At 34.8% G+C, this 26,931-nt stretch overlaps 1 protein-coding gene across 2 annotated transcripts in view; it reads left to right on the forward strand.

Moving 5' to 3' along the window:
• Positions 1-26,931, forward strand: part of LOC150092423 (uncharacterized) — an 88,950-nt gene that overhangs the window by 21,664 nt on the left and 40,355 nt on the right. For both annotated transcript variants that reach the window (XM_090415074.1, XM_090415073.1), the window contains exon 3: positions 26,031-26,232. In XM_090415074.1, coding sequence (XP_090271200.1) covers positions 26,031-26,232 — 202 coding nt within the window. The remainder of the gene's footprint in view (positions 1-26,030; positions 26,233-26,931) is intronic.

The raw sequence follows: 26,931 nt of genomic DNA on the forward strand, positions 1-26,931 counted from the left end.
AGGATGCCCTATCGTCCTTTCCCCACCCCTCCATAAAACGAAAAATTCAATGTACTGAAATTCTCTATAACCCTTTCAGAAGTTTAAGTCTCAATCATAACACCATTCTTTCTCCTGTTTGCTAGTGTCTGCAGCCTACAAATTCTCAATCTGTTTTCATAATCAGTATTCCACAATTTTTGCACTCCACTGTATCAGAATCACCACTGAGACCAGACCTGCGGGCACTAGTCCAAATGAGGTCTTATCAAAGCCTTTTAAAGAGGCAAAATGACTACCTTATCTTTACATGTCAAGGTTCGTTTCAGCATTGCAATTATTCTCTGAGTTGTATTTACAATGTTTGTTATATGATTCTTGAACTTCAACTTCCTGTCTCCAAGATCACTTTCTTCTAGCATAATCCCACTAATATGATACGACATTGGATATTTAACCATACCATACTGCATGATCTTAAATTTATTAACATTGAACTGATAGCCATTTTCACATGCCCACAATTCCAGCCTATTCAAATCATTCTGCAAGTACTGCATATCAGCAGCATTCGATTATCCTATTTTTCTTTGCATCATCAGCAAATAGTGTATGTCGCATGTCAAAATCCTTCCCAATGTCATTAATATACAGATTGAATGACAATGGACCAAGGGCTGATCCTTGAGTCACACTATTGGCCACCTTGAATCATATTCACGCTCCCCATATACGACTTTTTGATATCTACCAGTCAGCCATCCTCTTATCCACGCCAATAGTTCATAGTCCAATCCCATATTATCCAATTTATGTAGCAGTCTTTCATGTTGTACTTTGCCAAAAGGCTTAAAAAAAATCAAAAGTATCATGGTGTATCCATTCCCCTTGTCTAACTCAGCGGTAACATTATTATAGAATGTGAGCAAGATGCTAAAACGTGTCCTTTTCTTAGTAAACCCATGTTATTCGTTTGCAAAGTAGAGATTCTCGGTCAACCTTTCCCTAACCAACTTTTCCAAAATCTTCACTACCACTCCTGATATACTGATTGGTCGATAGTTGGATACATTGGTCTTTGCACCCCTTGTGCAATGGGATTTACCATACATTCTTTCCACTCCTGTGGAATTTTCCCTGTTCTGAGACCCAAATTATATAGCCTGGTGAAGGGAATAGCCAGTTCTTGCTCAACACTTTTTTTTAGCATCCGTGCGGATATCTCATCAGTTTTTATTGCAGAATTCTTATTCGGTTTGTGCAACACCTCTAGTACTTCCTCATACAGTGAAGAGGTAGCGGCGAGTTCAGTGTTGCATATACGAGGTTGATAGCTTTTAGCAGAATGGCTACTCATTAGTTGAGCAATCACTTCTGCATCAGTCACCTGCATACCATCTGCATTCAGTAGTTATTCTTTCAAACTCATCCTCTTTAACTTGCAGAGGTGGTTTCTTTTCATACTCGGCTTTCCATAGAACAGTTGACTCCTCTTCTGGCCTTCTGCGTATAATTATAACTGACATAATCCTTATACACTCAGTATTCTATTTCTTCCACATCATCTTTTCTTATGAATCTCTTGCTTAATTAGATTACACCTCCATTTCACTCCTAGTCTATTTATTCTTCGAACTCTAGGGACACATTTTGATATTTCATCATTTAAGTATTTTTTTACCACGCATTGTCGATATCCTTTCCGTCCAACAACTCATACCATGGCGCAGAATCCTCAGGTGGCCATAATTTCCTGCTTTGTAACCTTTTCTGAATGGAACATTCATAAACTTAAGCACTTCCCAAGTGAGGACCGCATGATCACTGTCACCAACCGGAGGAAGAATAGTTACATGTTTAACTGAAACTCAATATTATATGGGTAAACTGAACCAGATGAATTTGAGTTTTGTTTCTTGCAAATGGCTACGTCACCTGTGTCCAATTTACTGTATGTGTTACGGATACGTGCCATGTTCGCTACTGGCTTTGAATTCTGCTACTGTGAGGCCATACTTGCAAATATTTTTTTCTGAAGCCAGTCACCCAATTATAGTGCATATTCTAAAGTTCTTCCCCCAGTCATCCCAAAGCCTGCAGTAGTTAATTTAATATTTTAATAAAATCATTATTAAAATATATTACTGATATGTTTGTAACCGATGAAATAAGTTACATAAATTAATTCTTATTAATAATTCGTTTAATTTGTTGGAAGTTTTTCCACTTGATTTTACTATAAATTAAAGATACGAAGAAATTATATACTTGGTTTAATCCTTTATCCAAGTGTAAGCAAACAAGTTTGCACCTGAACTATTTGGATAAAGGATTAAATACAGGTGTGTTTAATATTTTTTTTTAAATAGCATATTTTCTTTAAGCAGTATGGGTGAAGAGAAAAATACTGTATGAATTTTCCTGTTTATTTATTGTTTCTTTATGCGACTTTTAATTTTTTTACAGTATTAACATACAGACTAAGGACATCAGTATGTTAATATTCAACTTTAAGATTCTAACTGGATAAGGATCGGAAAACTTAAATTCGCGATAAATTAAAACCACTCCATATGGTTTTTACTTTATCGAAAGTCGCTCTAATCCATTAAAAACGTTCTTTTTTAAATAAATAAAATTACAAATCCAGTGTAGACTAGATTGGTTATTTCCCATAGCAGATTCGCATGTTCGTGGATTGTAGCGCTTTTCCTGTTACATAATATTCTGTAACCATCCCACGCTCTCACTACCCCCCCCCCCCACACTTCAGAGCACAGTTTATGCAGGAGACTGTACGGAGCGAGAAAAGGTTAATATTGCGCAATAGCTGGGAAGGGTTACTTGACTACTTAAAACTGCATTATTTCGTAGGCTTCGTCAGTAAAATGATAATGAAGGCTGTATGTAATACATTTTGGAGACCATGGCCATATTTTTTTTTTCCTTCTGTTTATAGAACAGGCTTTGTAAACTAGTGGGAAATGAGAATCACTCGGGAATTAATATGAACATTTTCTAAAGAGCGTACAATTGGGAGCACACCAGTAAGCACAAAGCATATAATTATTTTCTTGTATTAATGCTAGTTGACCTCATTTAGAATATTGGTACGCAAGTCTCCAAGAAAGGATATTCCTGTGTGTGTGCACGCGCACTGGTATAAGGGAAAAAATCGTTAAGATTAATAACTGATCGTGGATTACAACCCAATCTTGTAATACAACGAATAAAGAGGAATTAATGAAGGTAAAAAAAAAGTAGGGGGATTTGATGAACTAATTTTTTTTTTCTCTCGTAAACCATGCAAGAGGATATAGTTTTAAACATGTTCCAAAACAGATGTATTCCAGTATGTTAAGGATCTCATTTTGTATTGGAGAAAGGGAATCAACCTTTATTCTAACATTCGATAACCTTCATGTTTAATAACAAAGATAAAGTAGTAGAATAAAGGTGTTTGGGGGGGAGTACACAAACTATCTAACGTAGAATCTCGCTACACTCGAGTGGTTCTTTATATAACATTTTGTGTGAAATGGGCGCACAGAACTGTCCCCCACATACGTAAAAATGAGGATAAGAGCACAGCTGAAGATCTGCATTGCAGTTCAGGGTGGACATATTCCATACACTGAAATGTCTCTGCGCATAGTTTTCTGTAACTGTACCTAAATTACGTCCTTTGGAAATTTGTAACCTTTGCCAAAAACGTATTGCAATTTAATTTGTACTAAATTTATAACACATTTTTGAGTAATATAATTTATTAGTATGCGAGCAGTAAATTTAGGTCCACCTTTGGTTGTAGTCATTAAAATTATTGTTCATACGCTAAAAATGTAGTTCCTCCTTAGCTTTTGGACACTAGTGTAGTTATTGGTATTGCCGTCGAAATAGAGTAACTTCATGGCGCCACTTGCTAAAAGCTCCGATCTTCCTGAAGATTGTATTTTATTAGACAGTTACCTCCCTAATGGGAATATCGCCTTAGGCAATGTCTAGGGCTCTGCCTTGTTTATTGGATACTTGAAAATGGTCACACTTAAGAGTTTACCCTGTGCATCCACTTGACGTATGCGAGCCTTACTATAACTCATACTTAACTAACGTTAACCGATTACCACTCTGCAGACTAAGTTGGACATAATGTATAAAATTTTAAAGACGTTCGCTCTTGCTGTCATATCAACACCTGAAGATGAGCGTAGACCTTCCATAAGTCATGCATTTGGTGAATTTATCACTGAAAATCTTTCAGCTGGAGTGTTCACGCACAATAGTACTTTAGCGCAGCAATTATCCAAGTTTTTCACTCCGCTTTAATTTGAAGGATTTGTTGTTGATGATCTTCGTACCTCATCCGATGAATCGTCCAGTTAAAACAATGTATAGCAGCTTGGAAGAATTACTCACGCTTCCATGTATATCCAGTCGATTATTTTATTGTAAGCTCAGAAGCACCGTTGTAAATAGTATTATTTCATTGTAAACAAGGAGTATAATTCATTTAAAATTATAACAAAACAAAGCGACACATTTTAGCATTCAAGTATGTTATTAATATATCCTTATGATTCATATTATAACGATTTACGGGAGTATCATAGGAACGAAATGTTGTAAGGCAAGGACTGACTGTATACCCGTCCATTTTATCTAATAACTTGGGCCCTGTCTTTGACGAACTACATATCGTAATTAGGCAGATACAGTTGTCTTTATTCGATGCAGTCATAGATCAACAGTTTGAGCAAAACTACTGTGCTTTGAGTACTCTATAGTAGTTAGCAGATGTGTCACTGAATTTATCATGGAAACTCTGCTGGAGTTCGCGCACAGTAGTTTAGTACTTTGGAGCAGCGGTTTCCCCAAAGTAGTGACAACCAAAAGAGCAATGCACCACAATAGTGATTTGTAAAGGAATCTTAACACGCAGTGTGTTTAACAGTTCAATGAGGAACAAAAACATGATAGTGGACACTTGGAAATGGAACACAGTGGAAGTGGCGGCATCGGTTTTGAGGTTAGCATAGATCGTATTACCTATAGACTGCTTTACTTCATCGAATCGATGTCCCAACTGGTTGCGGCTCGAGGGAAGTGATTTATTGGGTAGATGTGTATGCATCAAGTAACAAGTGCACTGTGTGAGTGCCGCGTACACACGCACACAGTATTCCTCGATTAACTCGAATTCATATTATGAGCGCTGATAAAATCAAATGTCCAACATATTCACTTTTCTTGTTAATTTAATATAGACTAAATATTAAGAAAAATTAATGTCAATATTTAATATTATTCAAATATTTGTCTGACACGCACAACCAAACTATTGTGTTTAGCATTAACTGAATGACGACTTTCAATTAAAATTTAAGACAGTACAACCAAGTAATGAAAATAAATAAACGATTCCAAAATATTTAAATGAGCCTCAAAAATCACACAGGGAAAGTTAAAAGTTCGGCAGTTTCAAGATTTTTTTTTTTTTCAATTTCTCCTGCTGCTAGACTTTTCCAGTGTGTGTGTGATTCTTATTTAAATATTCTGATATCCTTTAATTTTGATTTCCTTCAATTTTTTTTTTCTTTTCTTGTCTGCAGTAGTGTGAGTTCTGCGGTCAAAATGAAAATAACTTCATTTTTTCACAGATTTTTTTTTTTTTTCTCATACCATGTTAAATCAATTTGGGGGGGGGGGAGAATAGTAATTTCATCCGAAAAATAGAAAGATATTTACGCTAATAAGGGGATAGCAGTTTATAATTGCTATCGGAGAAAAAAAAACAAAAAAACTAATCGCTCGTCTACTCCTGGAAATGTGCAATCACGTAAGACTGGAATAACATAATTTTGTTTTTATCGCAGTGACCTTGAAACAGCCGTACATCTTGTACTCGTATTTTATCGTACGAAAAGATAACTCGCTTGCATCAAGTCCTTCCCTACTCAGAAATTCTGCCATTCAAAATTGAAACAATAACATATTTTATTCACCGATAAAAACAGTATCGCCATTTGTTCACGGATTAAAATTAATCCAAAAGTAAAAGTGAAGGAATATTGATCTGTTAACCCGTAATATATGTAAGCAGACATTTTTAACGGATTTTCACATGCCTGTCTAATAAACGTGTGAAGGTTAAACATTAAAAGTGAGTTTTCGTTATTGCTTATATGCAACAATACTTTAACTTCATGTTGAAAATTAAATTTTAAGGGAGCACAAAAATTATAAAACTTCGAAAACCTTTTGCCTGCACTAAATCCTTATTCCGGGCTTGTAATAACCAGTAAACCGCTCTCCCTTTCTCTGTAATGAGGTCACTTCACGAGTTTGTTTCCTCAACAGTTCGAGTGCTATAAGCCTCTTAATTCAAATCAACGTTTGCACAGTAAAGTGAAAGCAGCTGGTGTCTAAAACTGATAGGAGAAGTCATAGTGAAGGTAAAATGAAAGTCGATACACCACTGATAGAAAGCTGACAATATAAAACCATTATTGTTCACTTCCCCATCAGATAGCGCTCACGCTAACCTGGAGTATCTGTTATAGATACGTTTTATTTTAAGTCTTCACTGTATCTACTATGTTTACATCGGATTCAAAAATAAATATCACGAGATAAACGAATTCTCTTAAAAATTACCTGCTTTCATGATCTGTTTCATTTTTTTTGTTGTTTATTATATTTTTTTAAATATAAAAACAACTAATTTCATTATTCAAAATTCTTATACGCCTGGAAAGAACAAAAAATGTTACATGATAAGGATCGTGCTGGTATGCTACTTACGTACAAGTAAAATGATACTTCATTCCTATAGTTTGTCACAAACCTGAAAATATCCAAGTTCAAACTACTTGCACCGTCGAAATGTGAGAAAAAATTATAAAGAACTTATACAATCGATGAATAACATTTTGCGTAGGCAGTGGATATCAAACATCTTTACACGTAGCAGTAAAATAATGCAATATAACGTAACTATTTTTTTTTTTTTAATCAGGTCTCGAAACTGGTTTAAATCACTATGTAAAGCAAAAAAGTGTAGTTTTTATTGCATGTTATATACTTCGTCTTAACCAGGCTTGTTTTTCTGAGTTATGTTGAAAATAAATTATTCTCTCTCGGCAATATTTGCGTCCCCCCCCCCCCAAAAAGTACGTAAGGACTGTGTTAGACACCGGCACATCAACAAAACTAATACGTTTTTGTAACACCATATTATCATTGACTCGAAGAATAACTTTGAATCTGAAATAGATGTATTAGATACTGTATAAAATATAACCGTGTTTAACCTATTTTCTTTGAATAGAAAGAACATTCCAGTCCGTTTTTTTTTTTTTAAAGCATAATCAAGTCTTTGTAAAACAATAGGTGGCTGGTAGGCATTCTTGTTAGCTTCATTTTGGCGACGTAACTCACATAGAAATGGTGGATATAAAAGATCCAACATTATTTCAAAGCCAATGTTTGCCGAATATTCACTATTTCTATGTAATTGAATACAAATTTCCATAAATATGTATTCATATTTTTCAAATTTAATAATTTATTATTAGTAGTATAAATACCTGGTGTCACTCATACCTTATCGTAGATCGATCACTGTCTGTGCACTCGTTACGTCATTCAGGAATTCATTCTATTTTCCATGCAAAAAAAAAAAAAAAAAAAAAAAATATGCCTTGCTCTTACTTGCCACTGATGGGTGAAAAATATTGTTTTTTGCATCGCCAAATAATTCCTACTAACAGATAATACACTTGAATGGGATAAGTCATTTAACTTTTTAACTTCCGTTTTTAATTTGTCCTTCAAATGTTGGCATCTATATTTGTTCCTGACGCTACGGATTCATAGTTTGAACATGTATGGTATGAAATTCACGTAAATGTTAAAATACGTCAGTAAATAAAATGTTGTTTATTTAAATTATTGCAGTATGTTTTTACCTTTCTAAATGTGTGATGGTTATAACGACATTTTTTTAAAATGGACTTCTGCTTGTACTTTTCGCTTTCAGGATCGCCACGTGAATCTCCCATATTGAATTTGCAAAAGAACCCACTTCCTTCTCATAAATTGAATTAACAAGCTGTAATTGTGCACTTTTCTTATTCACTCCATTTACTAATGTTGAAAACGCCGAGAACGTTCATTAAACGTTCTTGAGCCTCAAGTAGAAGAGTGAATATTATGTAATGATGACACAGACATCTGAACAAACTGAGTCATTCAACAGACCAAATTAAAAATAAATAACTTAAATCGGCATTCTGTATTTCATGGATTTGGTATCTTAACTGTTTCGTTCCTTTTTCTTTTAATATATACGAAAGCGGTTCGTTGGATACTAGTAGTTAGAGTTCTAACTGTTTAAGATGGCTTTAAATTGAACGCATATTTCAACGCATTTACTGGTTCCATTGTTTTGTTACATCTTGTGATCTCAAGTTTTTTACAGTTGCTTTTTCTTTATCGTTAATTTGCATGTTGGCCCGATCGTCTTAAGTGCTTTGAAGCACATCGGCCTTTGCCCAGGGCCTCTCTTTAGAAAGGGGTAGTTCAAAATTTGGAGAGAAATAAAAATAAAATATCCTGTACGATAAAATGTCAATTATAAATTATGTGTGCTCTATCCTGAATTATTGAAGCTTTATTTATATATATATTTTTAATTAATCAAGGAATTTGCTTGATCAGTTTATATAAGAACAAAAAAAAAAAAACTTCCACGTACAGGATCGACCATTGTTTCCACCATCCAGATCTGTATACTTGATGCGTGATTATGTTACAGAAATCATTTACGCTGGAATTGAGGACCTTTATTTCCTACTTGTAAACCTTTCGCAAATAATTAAGCCATAGTTTTCCAAGAAATGTGCAAAGACATTCCAAGAAGGAGGGGGGGAATCTCAGCTTACATAAAAGTCCGCAATTATGCAAAACTACTATTGATATCTCAAGTCCGAATTTGAGAGCTAAATGCAGAAAAATCCTTTTATACAAATGATAATGTACCTGCTGGTCCTTAGAAAAGGCCAGTGGGCACAATTTTCTGTCCATCACCTCTTTTCTTCCAACTCCTGTACAGACGACTAAGGCCAAGTACATTCCTGGAACAACGCACCTCATCTCACTTGTGACCTTGTAGTAATATGACATCAGAAGAATCTTGAACAACCTGAATGCCAAAAAAAAGTCCTGATGGTGTCTCCCCCCCCCCCCCCCGAACTAGCATTACTTCTGTCTGTGCAGCCTACTATACTCACCTAAACACCACAGCATGGAAGCAAGCCCATTCCAAAAGAGATATGTGTCGACTATCAAACCATCGACCTGTTGCTCTCATCTCTGTACTCTCAAAACCAATGGAGAAAGGCAGCAGTGAACACCATTTGGAATGCTGCCATCTTATCATTGACAGTCAAGATGGATTTCGCCACTATCATTGACAATCAAGATGAATTTCGCTACTTTTAAGATCCGTGGTAGATTTTCTTGCCTACGTTACCTACCTCTTGAAACGCGCCATGGAAAGATTTGGAGAAATCTGTTGTTATATATTAGAATTTTTGTGGCGTTTGATATGGTCCGGAATATATGGCAGTTCAGCAGATTTCCATCTTGCCTGCCTTCCACTTTTTGTAATTGAATCACCAGTCTTCTTTCGGTAGTTGATCGCGTGTCATGCCGAATGGTGTTTTTTATGCAGTAGTTCCTCAGAGCTCTGTTATATTACCTCAAACAATATCCATAATTTTTCCGATGAGAACACCTTCCATTAATTCTACTCGTATGACAAATTTTGCAGTGTTCAAACATCCCAACCTTTCAAGATCTACATCCATTGCCATAAAACACTTAATATGAATATTATCTGCATATTATCATTCAGTATTGTAATCAAGCTAGTCACCTTCTATGCTTTTAAAACACAATTTTGTCTTTCTTGGAGAAAAAATATGTATAAGGTACTACACCCCGTTCCTTAGATAACACTCGGGTCAACAGTCAAGAACAGATTTCCCTTCTTGGACTGACGATTAATGTGAATTAGAAACTGAATTATAAACCTTTACACACCTTTGCGCGTCTTCACGTGTTCTAAGCAACTATTTAAGAATGTTGCTAGTCAGAAATCATCAATAGTGTTGATCACGATCGGAACAACGAAGGAATTTTCGGAGTTCGATAACAGGCTTATTGTTGGTGCCCTTCTAGCTGGAACCACCGTTTTGTAAACGGCAGAGGTAACTGTTTTTTCTCGCATTTTGAGAAACCTCTTCTCAAGAAGAGGTTTCTCAAAATGTGAGATCCCGGTTGTTTAATCAGTGGAAAAATAACTCTCATTGCTCGTCTAAGAGACGTAACTGTGGTCCTGGGATAGTCTATCAAGAACGAGATCGTTGTCGTCTGAGAATGTACGGACAAACAGAACTTCCTGTTTGCAGCAGTTGACCGAAAAATTTAGACTGTTTGAACCCCCAATTCCTCTTGCTGCTAAACCCATGATAACATGAGCAACAATTGCTGGCCATTACAGTTCAACTGCTGACTCACTGAACCCACTAGTTCCATTCTTTTATTCTATGTACGCTTGCTTTGAACAGTCCCTCCCTAAGTCCTTAAAGATTGCAACCTCCAGCTCTTCATAAAGAAATTAAAAAAAAAAAAAAATTTTTTTTCTCTTAACCTTCCTACCCACACACGACATGAATTTGTTATGGATTTTGCAACCTGTCCTCCGTGGAAAAATGGACTATCGTTTTCGCCTTCTACAGAATGCGTCAACTATTGGCGAAATATCATCTTAAAATGACGAAACAGAATCTTAAAATTTGTCAAGCCATCTCAATATCGGTTTAAATCTGAACAAAATGATACAAAGTTTGCTTTGGCGGAACGTAGTTCGGTCGAATATAACAAGCACGCAAACTTATATATTACAAATGACAGACTGTGTAGTCTTAGTTCATTTGCAGTGACAATAAATGACGTCACTAATAAAAGACTGCAACCGAAATATTCCTTTTACTGCCTGAGATAATTTTTATGCTTGTATTCTACCGAATGATGTAATTACTTCTGTGGTTGACTTAAGGTCCCCCCCCCCAAAAAAAAAACACAAAAGCGCTTAAAATAGCATTATTTTAATTTGTACAGTGACTTTTTAACAAAGATCGAGAATTTGTTTTACATTTTTTGCTTTTATAGCAAATTTAATTTCATTTCAGTTTAATTTTTCTGTTTCCTCGTACTCAGGTAAGTAGCGTAATGTTTTACAGTATTATGAGATTCAAATTGACGGGCTCGTTCAAAAATTTCGTCAAGCCATCAAACAATAATAGTGATGATGTTCCCTGCATTTAAAGGCCTTCTAGGGATGCTGAGTCTTCTGAGCTATGCAAAAATTAAAGAAGATACTTGCTCATAAATTTACACTTATTGAGGACAGTCGCCCTTTCATTGGCATCTTTAATTACTGCAAAATTCAGCGTTGGATGACTTTAGAAACCATTATTACCATTTTATAGGATAGGATGAACGAGTAGATATGATGGTGGTGTTATTTCCCTAAATGCAATCTCTTCAACATCGAAAGACGTATGTGAAGACATTTGGGAAGCAGTTATGTATATAGCTTCCAGCAGAGAGATAGTGCGAAACCTTTCTAGTTGTTGAGTTCCTCCTTTATATACTCAGTGGACCAAACTAGGTCATTTCGTGACAAATTGATCACTATCGTCATCCCGATTACGTCTGTTTGATCATTCGAAACCTCTCGTCTGCTTTGAAGTCACGGATCGTATGGTTTAAGCTAAGCTAGAGCAGATTCTCGTGCAGTTTTCAGACGACATGGATGAAATGATTATAAGCATGTAAACTGTCCTCTGCGTGTGGCGCCACTAAAGCGGAAAATTTTTCAATACTTAACGGTCTTAAGGCGTTGACTAATACTCCTAATATTCCACATACATTATTGTGGAGCCATAATGTTTCGGTAATAGGCAACAGTCGTATGCCTCTAAATTTCCACCACTGTCCTACACTGCTCTTAGACATGATTTCGCACTTGAGTAGTGCGACTTCAATATGAAATTAATTTCAGTTATAAACTTTTATAATATGGCTTCATATAAATCTAATTAATCTTATGAGAGACGCGGTTAAGCCTAACCACATAGTCTGTTAGGCGTGTCGAATTATGTATTTTCTGACTAATTTGTTTTGCCGGATGACTTCCACACACTAGCTGCTCCTGCTTTCATTTGAAAAGCCCTTGTAGATTTCATGATTTAATTCTGCTGGTTAAGAAAAATAGTGTACCTGGGATAAAACTTGTGTGAGCATTTATTATATATTCGACCATAGTCGTGTGAGTCACTGTAAGGTGATAATTCTGTCGTCACAAAGATTACCATGATGATTGAGTGCCGTTGCTTCTTGGTCGCCAAGGCAATGCGACATTCTTTCGAAACCAGAACTAGTTGCTTAACGACCTTTCTTCGCAAGGCAGCCCTGTCAGTTCTAATATTTATTACTATGGAGTTTTTTTTTCCCTGTTTCATAAAACACTTTCCTTTACGTATTCCAGTTCGTGTTAAAATCCGATGTAATACGAAGCGCATTACCTTGTATATGTTTATTTCCTCTCCGCCTTCCAAAAATTAATTTTTTTATTTTTATTTTTTTTTAACACAGATAATAGAGAATATAGACTTACAAAATTTTCAGTAAAATTATATGCGCCAGTCCCGGGAGTTTTAAATTATTTCTTCATATGTGCTATTTAGTTACTATCTAAATTGTGTGGTGTTTGTAAGAAATGCTTTTTTTCTGACCTGGGTAAATGAATACGAGGTTACCGACCTTGAGAGATAGCTTGCAAAGCTTCCGTTAACCCCATTTACTTCCTGGATCTCCCTACCAGTTATGTTCGTGCACAGAATGCAACATGTTGTTGAAAGTGTCGAGATTTTTGATATTCGTTACTACAGTAGGTCGATGGCCGTGACGTCAACACTTGACTACAGTACTCTTTATATTGATAGTTACAATCGAAAAGTTGTACCCATTTATATTCAGATCTACAGTCACAAGCCTTGGAGTCTAGTGAACGTAAACACTGTGACTCAAGGAGAACACACTTATATTTTGTGACTGGGATTTGTTTATTCAGTCCACTTCACATAAGTCTTTTTCATTCTTTGTCTGATATATATTTTTTCATACTACCCGTTAGGGCGGGCGTCTAAAATACTCCCCCCCCACACACACACACAATTTCAAAAAAATATTTGTAGTTGAACTCGTCGTAATGCTCATCATTTTTTTTTTTTCAATTTCTTGATTTTTTAAATTTTTTTTATCACTTTATGAGTAGAAAGCGTCATCATTCTGATGAGTGTTCAGCAATCCTGGATTGCTGAATGCTACGTGTTAATTCTTTTTACAGTGGCTTCCTAAGTTTTATAAAAAAAAAAATAAAAAAAAATTTTTTTTTTTAAATTTGAGTTATATTTGACAAGATCCAATCATAATATATGCTTGATTTCTCATGTTTAAAAGTTCATTCGTCTTTCGCTTCTTTGGACTTCATGTCTGGATGCACAGTTATTTTAGCTGACAAATATTTAGAAAAGGAAGTTTTTTGGTAGTTTTTAAAGAAGCTTGTCCATAAATTCACCTAAAGTAGTAGAGTACCACTTTAGGGTACCTAAAGTGGCGGATTTCAGCTTTATAAAGTGTCAGGAGTTGAGCAAGGAATAACTGTTTGGAACGAAAACGAATACAGTTTTTTGGAGGCCGAAGACGCTATGGACCTAATGTGCTTGTGCCAGGATAGTTTAGATGTGAGGAAGACCGGATTTAAGTGGTTGTAGTCCTTAACCTTTGAAGAGGCTGTGCTGAGTAAATTTTAATCTATATTAAGACAGATATCCTTGTAACGTGAGCCCAAAATTGCAGTTTTTTTCTGACTTATGCGTAAATCGGCCCTGCATGTTGATAGTTAACCCAAGAAACCAAAACTTATCCTAGTTGAAGAAAAGAATATTGTCAAATGTGAAGAGGAGAGGGCATGGTCTTTCTTCATGGAGATGAGACAGGATTGCGTTTTGGTAGCATTAAAATTCTCCAGGTTGTGCTCACCCACTTGAGAATGGCAAACAGGTTAGTGGTTAAAGTACTCCAGTGGTTTATTTTCAAAAGCTCAGATAATTCATGCTTCAAGATCTTGAAGGCTACAAGGTTTTGAAAAACGAGAGAAGAGTGGAGAGTACAGTCATCAGCAAAGCTATGAGTAGGATTGGATGTCAGATATCATTGATGTACAGGAGGAAGAGTGCAGATGATAGCCCTGAATACACCAGCATTAATTGAAAAAAGAAAAGACCACATGCAATGAACGGCTGAGAGGAAATTGGCAATTCATTCACAAAAGAAAGAAGAATACTATAAGTGGGTAGCTTGGTAAGAAGGCCACGATGTCATACTCAATCAAATACCTTAGAAATATCAAGAGTAACCACTTGAGTTTTTCTGAACTTTTCCATGGCCTGTGTCCAAGGTGGGTGAGGTTGGCTAGGAGATCTGCTGTGGAAAGAGAATGGCGGAATTCGTATTGTGATCGCTAAGTAATTGGTGAATCTCCAAGTAGCAGTAGAGTAGGTCGCTGTTTACCTTTTTCATTATTTTTAAGAGTTGAGGTCAGAGCAGTAGGGCGATGGTTTGATTGACTTTTTATCTCACTTTGTTGGGAATAAGCTGGATAAAAACTTTCTTGTAATCAGTCGGATATATGTCAGATCAGTATGACAGCTGAAGAGACGATACAAGATGGGTAGGAGTTCTAGAACACAAGCTTTTTATTACTACTGGAAGTACACTCTCTTAGGACAAGGAGACATTCAAGGTGTAAAGTTATAGCTCGTGTGAGCTTCTTTAAAAGTATGTGCATTACATCCAACCTAATCTGCACTTTGCGTTTTCTTTTCTAAATATATTTCTCTATAGCAAGTATTTGCAGATTGCATCATTCAGGCTTTGCTTTGCTAAATCTCTCCATGTTGGGTCAATTTCCTCAAACAATCGAATTGCCTTATTAACAGATACATCTGCTAATTTTTTCACTGTAAACGTTTTTTTTGGGGGGGGAGCATTGCGAGAGTGGTCTAAAAAGTTCTCGGCCTCGATCATAGATGGCAACACTATCAGCAAGATTTTTTTTTTCTACGTTGGTACACCTGTCATAAGCATCCATGTGAAATTGCAAGTCATTCTATCAAGTGGTTTGTTTTATACAGCTGTCCGAAGCAAAAGTGTTGCCTGTATCCCTTGAAATGAATAAAATTTGAGTATCTTCTCTTCCTTTTCGACAATTAAGAAATAGGCTGCCGAGTTTAAACCTCGCCGTACCAGTCTTGAAGATGATCCACGTGAAGGACGTCCAAAAAAAGTGTAACAACACCAGAAATCATTGATCAAGTGCACGATATGGTATTGGATGACCGGCGAGTCAAAGTGCGTGAAATTGCTAAGACTACAGGCATTTAAAAAAAAAACGTGTAGGATATACTGTATTTTGCATGAAGAATTGCATACGAAAAAGCTTTGCGCAAGATGGGTGCCGCGCTTGCTCAAAGCAGATCAAAACGCACTTGCCATGAAAATCTCTGAACAGTGCTTGGAGCGTTTTAACAAGAATAAAACTGATTTTGTGCGTCGATTTATTACTATGGATGGGACTTGGATTCACCATTACACCAGAATACAAACAGCAGTCGAAACAGTGGACAGAAGGCGGTTCACCGCTAAAGAAGACAAAGTCATGGGCAAAGTCAAGGTCATGGCATTGGTGTTTTGGGATGCTGGCATTTTGTTTATTAATTCTGTTTATTTATTTGTTTATTTTGTTAATTTGTTTATTAATTTTGTTTATAAAAAATCTTGAAAAGGGTAAAACAATAACCGGGGAATATTATTCCGATCTTTTAACCAGACTAGACGAAAAAATTCGTGAGAAAAGATGATTTTTTTCTTCTGCAAAATCATCTTTCATCAGGACAATGCAACTGCCCGCAAAGGTGTTTTGGCAATGGGAAAATTAAGGGATCTGCACTATGCATTGTTGGAACATCGACCCCATTCCCCAGATTTGGCTCCCTCTGACTTCTATCTCTTCCAAAACTAAAACTCTTCCTCGCTGGTCAGTGTTTTTCTTCGAATCAAGAGGTGGTTATAGCTGTAGAGAGGTATTTTGCAGATCTTACTGAGAACCACTACAGAGATGGGATAATGGCGCTGGAGCATCAACGGAATAAACGTATTAGTCTTAATGGAGATTATATTGAAAAATAAAAGTAATTTTGAAATTATAAATTTTTTTTTTTTCATTGTTAGGTCGGGAACCTTTCAGACCACCCTCGTATAAAGTCTTCATATATATTAAAGTTTAATTTAAACTTATAAATTACAAATCCGTAGACAGTTTATTTCCAAATTGTTGCTGACTTAAAATTCGGCGACCTCAGTGTTTCACACCCTTGTTCCTTACCCCTGAACGGCCTGATCACATATTTTACTAAACACTAAAAGATCTAAAAATTGGAAAGTTATCTTTGCTTAATAGGCATTGAATAAAGAAGTACACTAGTAATCACTTTTGGTAGCAGCAGTATAAATTGCAAATAGTCTTAGCACTCAAGCGCTTTATCTACTAGTGTCTTCATTCAAAATATGACCTTCATTCAGAAATTTTATAGCAATAAAATGCATCAAATTATGCTGTTTATCTGCTTCAGACATTACTCAAATCCGATTTTTATTACTCAAATGATAATATCACCGTTCTTTGTACCTTCTGTCGGAATCGCTCATTCGACCCCGTCTTTTTATTTTTATATAAAATGAAGTTGCTCTTTTCCAAAATACAAGTAAAACTCATTTTAAAAATATTAACCGAATTATTTCATCATTAATAAAAACACTTACAGCAAGACGTTTATTTTTAGAAAAACTCCTGTAGTATTTATTAATGCTATAATAGCTATAATATAAAATTAGAAAATAAAATGTGAAATAATTTAATAACCGGAAAGTTGGTACTTCAGTTAAAGAAGCCATTTTATATATGATATTTTTAGCCGAGCTTCACGATGTTTTTATCGCTGCTTCACAACCATCATTGGGTCGATATATTCATTTTTGTTCTTCCTGCTAGAAGAGCTAAATAAAGTACTTTGTACCTATAATATAATGGGGGGGGGGGGTCTGAAAACTTAACACTTGTTGAGATAGACAGTACATGTATTGTCAATATGCTTTAGTTACATGGACGGCGCAAGCGCGGAGCCTTTGGGCGCCTTTTAAATGTTACAGAGAATTAATATTAAATTTACATACATTTTTACAAGTCGTTTTTCATGCTTTCACTAATGAAAAACCTTACATTTTGATTGTTCTGAATTTTCATGTATTTAATAATCTAGAGGTTTGATATAAAAAAATAATATACATAAGATTAAAATGTCACTAATAATAAACAACGAAAAATTGAATATAGTTACGTTGAATTCAGTGTAAAAGTCACACATATATTTACAAGAATTTCTGATTTCGGGCTTTTGCAGATGCAAAGTCGAAGTAGATCTTCATTTTTTTTTTTTTTTTTTTTTTTTTTTTTTTTTTTTAAGTTCATCTTTAGAAAGATTTTTTAATTTATTTACATCATATAGAAAACTGAATAGATTACTGTGGTTATGTAATTACATAATTCTTTCTTCTACGGAAATGTTTACTACGTCATAGACATAGAAATAAAAATCTACTTTAAATTCCATCTTCAAATCAATTAGGGATTCATCGGGAGCAGAGTTAAAAGTTTTTCATCGGGGACGAATACGATTCCTTACGGAGAAAAATGGTCGTACCTCTAGATCAACGGCAATTTTTGGCCTCTTCTAGACATTCAGCAAATGCAATGTCCGATCGACATTTCTTTAGGGTTTCTAGGGTTTATTTTAATATATCAACAACTTGAGAGATGCATATTTTTTCTTCCTATGAATACTTACTATGTTAATGGTCTTTAAAATATTATACCAGACAACGATACAACAAATAAAATGGAAATCTTTCATCTGATTTGCCAATGTTTCTGCTTCATGTCGAGAAATTGGATCAAAGGATGAATCTTGACTTATTTCAATAAGGAATCATAAATTTCACCGGAAGGAAACCTTGAAAAGTTTGATCGCCTCTATTCTACTTTCCCATCTAGTTTCACTCGATGGCTTCAAAGTTAAGTTAGCAACATTTTTAATTAAAATAGACCAGCGTCTTGTAGATCCACTCATAAAAACATAGATACCTTGTATTAATCTAAAAAATAAAACAGTGAATGAGATGATTGAGCAGCATCATTGACGACAAGATTCAAGGAGTGAGCATGGCAAGGAACAAAAAACGATTATTTGCACCAAGTATCCTTTTTTGAACACCCGAATGTGTCTACCTTTCATGTTTGAAACATTGTCGTAACCTTGACCGCGCATATTACTTATGGTTTTAGTTCATTTTAATAATAGTGATTATGGAGTTCATTTGATTTTATTCTCTGCCATAACGAAATCAGATTTTGCTAGCAGCTCTACTAATTGTACATAATTACCATTGTTGCTTTCATGCAATCTGTCTGATGAGTCTCATGGGAGACATTGATGGCCGAGAAATTCGACTATAGCGAATAGTTTTTCTAATACTCTTTGCCAATGACGAGTTTCAGCACTCAAATTGGTTTGCGAATATGAATCTAATGTTTTATTACTAAAAACCCTTTTCTGAGCGAATATTGAGTTCTATCCATTTTTTATGTGATTCAAAGTGAATTGATGAGGTTTCATGTTCTTTAAGGGTTTGACTCAAATTTCTCCAGTCACTATAACCATCCTGAGTAATAGAATTTTCAAAAAAAAAAAAAAAAAAGGCAAAATACTGCGTTTTTAAATGGGTGAATAAACAAGCCATATTCTATTAATCTCCTCTCCATTTCGCAGCTTCCTTTTGACGTGTGCAACTGTAAATCGTCGGCTATTTTTCTCTTTATCGTATTTAATATCTGCTCTTGGCTTTGTTGGTCCGTTTAAAACTGCCTCTAATCTACATGAATTTGTGATAATAGATGGCTAGGATCCGACATATTATCAACGATTCCATCATCTCCAAGAACAGAATTGATCACACTATCCGCCTCTCCCGTAGACATACGCAAAGAAGGCTCAATTTTCTTGTTTTAAAGGACCACATTTTCAGTTATTACGGATTCTCTCAAAGCTGAATCTTCTTTTAAGAATTTTTGTAGACTCCGATTGCTTTTTCATTTCTAATTGAATCCGAGCGATATTGGGCACCCGACACTTTTTTACGACCAAGCATCTTTTGTTTAACTGTAAAGTAGAAATAGTCTTTTAATTTTTTATGATAATTAAATCAAAATAAAATATAAAGCTGAATATTATTGTAATATTATTAGATATTTTTACGGCAGTAATATTTAAAATAAAATTGTAAATATCAATCATCTTCATCATAACGATCACTTTAATCTCCGTTAATTTCATTAAAAAGCAAACAAATCTATTATAAATTATATGCAATCAGTTTAAATTACTGATGTTGTGAGGACGACAGGCCAAATGAGACTAATCTAAAAATGCTTCCCTTTTGCAAGAAAGGCTTGGAAACATTCTTAGAAAAACATTTCCACGAACCTCACACGTTGTATCCCTTCCCTATATTGTTCTGGAAGCCATTAAAAGCAGTGTTTCGTTTTACCTCTTAACGGAGAAAAGGGAAAGGTTATCGGTGATCCGAACCCTCGTCTATGGTCGTATGCTTGGTTCGCTTGTATGGTAGGGTCGGCTCTGGTTACATGTGAACGAGTTATCTCGAAGATATAACCGACTGGAAGATCTACAGATTTATATATATATAAAATTATTATTAGAACAATTTTTCCTTGAAATCGCTTCACACTCATAAATTCTCACTCACGTCAGTTCAGAACCACTGGTCTAAACACTTAATGTCATTTTTATCTCTTCATAAAAGCAGCTTTGGCCGGACGGATTTTAATCAGATTGGTGATTGCTATTGATTTTTTTTTTTGAGCCAGTTTGCTATTGTATTTAAACAGTGATATTTACCACTCAAAGCTCAGTTAACGACCGTGTAGTTTCGCACACTGAAGATCAGTGGCTTCTTCAGTGTTATATTTAAGTAAGAATTAAGTTTTCAAATTTTACATACAGTTTGAGTATTAGCAATCAAAGAACAAGAGCCAGTGATGGGCGGCACTTGTCAGCCTGTCTAGCATGATTTGGGGTTTAAAAATTGTAACGCTATGGTTAAGACAATCACCAGATTTAATCCAAAGATTTTTAACAATCTCAACACGCCTTTTCATGAAACGATAATAACTATTTAACTTTGCCATTTAATATAATAACTGTATAACCAGTGGCGGCCCGTACATAAGCACTGCGAACACCGCAGCACCCCCAAGGAAAAAATGAAAAATTTAAATTTTGTTTGTGTTTATAAATAATAACAATGCTTACAGCATTATATAAATGCAATACAACATGTTAAAGGTCACAGCTTATGTTTCGACAGTGATTGAATAGTTAATGATTGGAATTGTTCGATTAACGCTTTAGATTACGAAACAAATGCACTGCGATCTAACGCAGTGTCGATATTATCACGTTCGACCAATCGCAGCCAGACTCGCCGACATTCTTTTGTGCTTGTGATTGCGCTACAAGTCATTCCGATACTGCTAGTTTGAGCAGTGTATCGTATGCTTGCGTGTTATTTTTGTGAGATACGAAACTTTTCTGTCACAACTGTGAAATCCTTTATCGATAACCTTCAGGCTGATTCTCATTACGCCTCCACAGAAAAAAAGAGGGTGCGAAATGTGTTCATTTTGAATTGTGTCTTTAAAGCCAACTATTTTATAATTCTAAATAGCGTTTGGCTTTGTACTGGCTTGTTATATGTGCTATTGTCAGCAGTTTATTAGGTTCCCATTGATCTTTGTAATCTACTAGTTCGTCAGTGTCAGTCATCCGTTCAGGCTAGAGTATTCTTGAACCTAGGATTGGTTTAATATCAAAAATTTTTGCTCAGAAATGTATTGAGTGAGAATCAAAACTATACTAACGAACAAAAGTTCAAATTGTTTTCTCCATAAACGTAGAATTGCAATCGATTGGAGGGGGGAGGTCTTAACAACATCTAGTATTATCATATTTTCTGCGCCATTATGCCAGATACTCGTATGTATTTGGCGTTATGTGCTCTTCTACTTGCATTGAAACTGTTCTGAGTAGAATTATCGATTCTTAAAAGCATTTTAAGGAAAATTAGAAATAGAAAAACAGTTGGAATAGACAAAATGCAGAATGAGTTATTGAAATATGGAGGAAAAGAATCAGAAGACACTTTTCTTAAATAGTTAACTGAATCACTAAAAACAGATAAATGGAGTAAAAATATCAGTGGCAATTTTTAAACGAGGAGGAAGAAAAGATTCAAATAATTACAGAAGGATCAATCTATTACCAACCATCTTGAAAATCTGTGCAAAACCTATCAAATTAAATATAACATATCAATAGAATATAACACTCCTGTTTTTTTTTTTTGTGTGTGTGTGTTTTTATAGTTCTGCATAAAGCATTCGATAGTATAAAATTAAAAGATATTTTAATTATAATGTGAAAAATCCTCTACTGTTCAGTATTTTAATAGATGAAGTAATAGCAGAACTAAGATAATTTAAACGGTATAAAAATTGTTAATAAATCTGTTATGCAATTGAAGTAGTAATGGTATCTGACAATTTAAAATTTAAAAAGAAAAACCTAAAACACTTATGATTAGTAAGCAACCAATCAGGCGTAAGCTAGAAATAAACAGAAAAATAACCGAACACGTGATAAATTTGATAAAATCTGAAATTGAGAAATATACAGTGCCTGAAGTAGCGCATGAATGGATAGCAAACAGGAAAAGCATGTCAACAGAATGCAAAAAGAAAGAATAATCGAATAGAAAAATGGAAGCCAAATACTAGAAGACCACGAAAACGGTGGGAAAATGAATCGCAATAAATAAGTATTGTCGCAAGAGGTCTCGAGACCTAAGGCGTAAGATAAAGAATCATTGATATTTCCTTTGTTTTCCCAATCGTGTTTGCGAAGGGAAGTTATTCAAAACAAGTAGCGATACTTGTGTCAAAAAATTCCACCTGTTTTAACGTATTGGACTTATGTACTCGACATAATTTTGTCTACCTAATTTTTCCATCATATGTGGTTTTATTGAAGCCATAGCTGAAATAACTTTTCCATTTTTATAGAAATCCTAAAACACCAGATTTCATTTAATTTTTATCCAACCAATGCGGAATTAGTTTAATCGTTGGTTTCATTGAAAATACGATCGGGATATTCACCATGCAGCCCCATGAATCCTGCCAGCTGGAATATATCCAGAATTCGATTTAAAAATATGGTGTTGAAAATACGTCGATTCAAATCAAAATTGAACCACGCGGACATCTTGTTTACATCTAAATCCTACAATTTATTAAATTCCATCTAATCAGAGGACGATTAATGTCGTATGTAATTTCGACACGCTTCATTCCTGCAGAGGATGAGATGAAAACAAATTTTTATGATTATTTCAAATTCCAAATGTGAATAAAATACACCTAGCTAGTTCCGAATAACGTAAAGGAAAATTTTATGAATACTTTATATTATCGCTAAACTTATGGTTCATGTAGCTCCCTTTATAATCTTGGATATAAAGAGATAAGCAAAGCTTTATTATTATTTTTTGAATACTCTTGGATCAGAACGTTTTTTTTTTTTTTTTTTTTTTTTTGGCTGCAATTCTTTTTAAATTTAAAAATATATATAATGAAATGGTTCATATATATGTATTATTGCCTACCTTTGCTACTTTTTTTGGCAATTATGATTTTTTAAAGTTGAAGTCGAAATTGTAGATGTTGAATACTAAAAATCAGAAGTAAAGTAGTGCAAAAAAAAAAAAAAAAGTAGGAAGCGGATTTGCTGTTGTAAGTTATTTCTTTTGCCCAGTTTATTCATCCAGAGTCATTTAATCTGTGTTAATGAGGGAATCCCTGCTGATTTCAAGTATATAAATTAAAAATTTGAGTTTACAAAATTTTTCGGTGTTTTTTTAAACAGGACAGTGAATATTCTGCAATAAATTAGTGGAAAACATTTCCATTATAGTTGTTTATCGAAGCGGAATCAAATTTCTAATCTAGATGATCTAATAGGCACTAGTTTCCATTAAACTGGAACATGATATCTCTTCACGCACATATAAAATTCACTATTTGTGACGGATCAGAATAGCTACATGAGCATATAATGATAAGGATGTGGTTATCAAGAATGTGAGTTACAGACATCAGACGCTATTAAAATAGAATACTAAGTTCCGTACATTTAAGTATGCCACTAGGTTAGATGCTGTCTGTTCCACACGATCGCTTCCAGTTACGCATTATGTACGGAATGTCTTAAATGACTTAGTGTTTGTTGATCCTATTTTTTTTGTGCAGTACTTAAGTGCTAGAGGTCACATGTTAACAAACAGTAGGTTTATATATATAAATGTAAACAAACATGGTTAAAATTTTTCTGATATGCCAAAATGATTTATTAACCTGACATCACTAAGCATAGTATTTTCAATCCTTCCGGATATAATATATAGTCTAGTAACTGAGAATTCAAAAAAGCATGCCGATTTGTCATTAGCAACATGTTGCTAATGCGGGAAAAAAAAAAACAAAAAAAAAAAACGGTTTCTCCGTACTAATTTTTTGAATGTTAATTATTTATTCACATAATACTTATACAATCGACAACAGTAAATCATTAATATCACTTAATGTTGCAATTGAGGGATTACTATAACCATAATGAATGGAACGGAAACTTCATGAAACTCAGGTCTGGTTTACTCAGACATTTTACGCACAGAAATTCTTATTGACTGAATACTTCAAGAGCAATAAGAGAATTGTGCTTGTGACAAGCACAGTGACAGCGTACACTGGTTTACTATCTTTTCCATACTTCCGGTAATAGCATCGAATCGCTAGCAATCATTGTACGCTGTCACAATAATTCGATAAATCTTAAGACAGAAAATTGCTTAGAACTTGTAGAGAATACGATCTGTCTTAAGATTTATCGAATTATTGGAAGCTTACTGATCTAAAATGACATTTACAAGAGTATACTGCAGCAGAAGTTGGCAAAGAAAACTTGTCTTGTAATTAATTCTAAGACTCGTTGGAACATGCTTAAAAGATTTTTTTTTTTTTCAAATATTAATTTCTGTCAAGATGAATTAATTTGTTTGCGGTTATATTAACGCTGCCCATAAAGTTAACGGTAGTTGCAAAATTTAGTTTGAGAAAAATGCTTGTATTTATGAAATCGGTATTACAATTCCATTAAGATTTCGGCCAGTATTGTGAGTCCTAATTACTGTTGTTATCGACTGAGTTAGGGAGTAACTGTCAGTGACGACAAAAAATGATGTGCTTGACGAAATACTGTAATATGGACTTAGAAGTCCGCGTTAGCCTAGTGGCTATGCGCTTAGCAACCATATGCCTGGGGAAGGAGTGTCCCAGGTTCGATTCCCGTCGAAGACGTGAGGAATTTGAGGATCTTCCTCAGTCAGAGCCAAATTAGCCGGTCTTGGGCGCGGGCAGTAGGGATTTTTCCGCCAGTTTATCTGGCGTTTTTCATCCCGCAAGCAGGCAAACCGGCCCCGTGAACACACACGGATCTACAGCCATAAATAGTTAGCCATAAAAACTCAACTCGCCCCAATAGGGACGGGGGAGAAAAAGGGACGAACTCCATACGAATAAATAAATAAATAGACTTAGAAACCTATACCTAATTAAAAAGTTTAATCTACTCTATACCGTAAAATGATAAGCTGAAATTGGAAACGGATGTGACGTCGACTTGAAGCGGATGTAGGCTGTAACGTTTTTGTCAAGTTATTTGAAACGTTTTGAAACTCAGGGGCTACCCTGAGTGTCGAGTTTTCAAAATTCGAGTCATCGGAATTCAAGGAGAACCGGCCTACCAGTCCGGAACACGGGGGGGGGGGGGCGGAGCCACTTAGTATTTTATATTTGCATTTCCATTGAGTTTCAATACTTTTTGGCGATATAGAGGACATAGATAATTTTTTCTTTTATATTTAATAACATTGATTCTACCTCAAAAGTATACACCGAGAAGAGAGGGTGGGAAAATGATATCGATGCCACGAGCAGGAACCGACATAGAGCTCCGATGAGTGAAAATGATGGGGGAGAAGTGTGAGGCAGAATATAACGTTGAAAAACGTCGATAAAACATTCATACCAAATGTTTACCTGCTTATTTTAGAACACACATTGAAAGCCATCTCCAAAGCGCAAATTATTATGAAAGCAACATTAAGGAAGTCCGGTTTATTTCATATTCCAGTAATTTTGACAAGATTATGATTGCATAGCCAGTTGATGTGTAATGTTGACAATTGAGTACCTTGATAAACAGTATATCCATAATGATTCGTACCGTCTTGAATATCTTTTCAAGACGGATTGATTTATCCTTTAACTATGTTGCAAGGGGTGTCAGGCATAAATATTCCTAAACTAGCAATAGCTAATAGTTATTTTTGCTATGAATTTGGTTTTGGTGTAAGTCATACTTCGTTAATAATTTAACCCGATTTCGCTGCTTGAGAAGTTTTTATAGTAATTGCTGATTTAATACATTTTCGTTCATATGTGCTTGTATTTACTAATATTGTCATATTGTATTTAATAAATTAAATTATTTCTTTAATTAAATTAAATTATATAAATAATTAAATTATTTCTTTCTTGTATTTTTTAGCTGAGGATACAGTTTGATGACAGCGCCACCTTCACTTTTGAATATCCTTCTGAAGCATCACTTATTGATGACTTCGGACTTCTTAATAGTCCTATTTCTCCTATCGATTTCATCGATGGCATTTCTCCTGTCGAGTCCACGGCTGACGCATACGGACTGCAGACTTCCAATCTAAGGCCAGCATCTAATATTGGGAACGCAAGTGAGTGATTTATATTTCGATATGTTTTTGAGTTAAACTGACAATAGAATTCCATTAAAGTTAAGGCCTTATCAATGACTAATATAACGTAAAATCGATTTTCTGTTACAAAATAATTTTTGATACCACTTTAGGATCTTGTATAAGCCATAGGTAGAAGATATCTATTAATTATGGTATGATCTCGCATTGTGTAGTGTCTCGTGTCACTCAACAAGTCACCTTTATCAATAAATCTAAACATTTTATTTTTTTAAATTTAATTTAGCGTTTGTTACGTTGCTGTAACTTGGTTAATTTCTTCTACTGAGGATCGTATGAGCAATAAAGCAGGTGTGTACGCGAAAAGTAATGTGAAGGGAATACTGGATTAAAAAAAATAAAAATGAAAATAAACTAATATAAATTTCCCCCTCTTTTTCTCATAATCGGACCAGTACCAGTCCAAGGACTGTTATGTCTCTCCTTACATGTTTATTATCGTAACTCAGTAGATGAAAGCTAGAACTCAGTAAAATATCGTATCTGTATCAAGTTTTGCTGCTACATTGTTTTTAAAATAATATTGTATTGCTGTTTACGAGTTTTATCCAAGGAAAAGAATTTTTAATTTTGCAATAAATTGACGTATGAAATCCGTTTATTCACGGGTAAATTACTATGGAAAAAAGACGATGAAATAGCAGCCATTTTGGCAGA

The sequence above is a fragment of the Typopeltis vanoorti genome, chromosome 26 (assembly GCF_054136105.1).
Source record: "Typopeltis vanoorti isolate ZY-2024b chromosome 26, IOZ_Tvanoo_1.0, whole genome shotgun sequence".
In the NCBI taxonomy this organism is placed as follows: domain Eukaryota; kingdom Metazoa; phylum Arthropoda; class Arachnida; order Uropygi; family Thelyphonidae; genus Typopeltis; species Typopeltis vanoorti.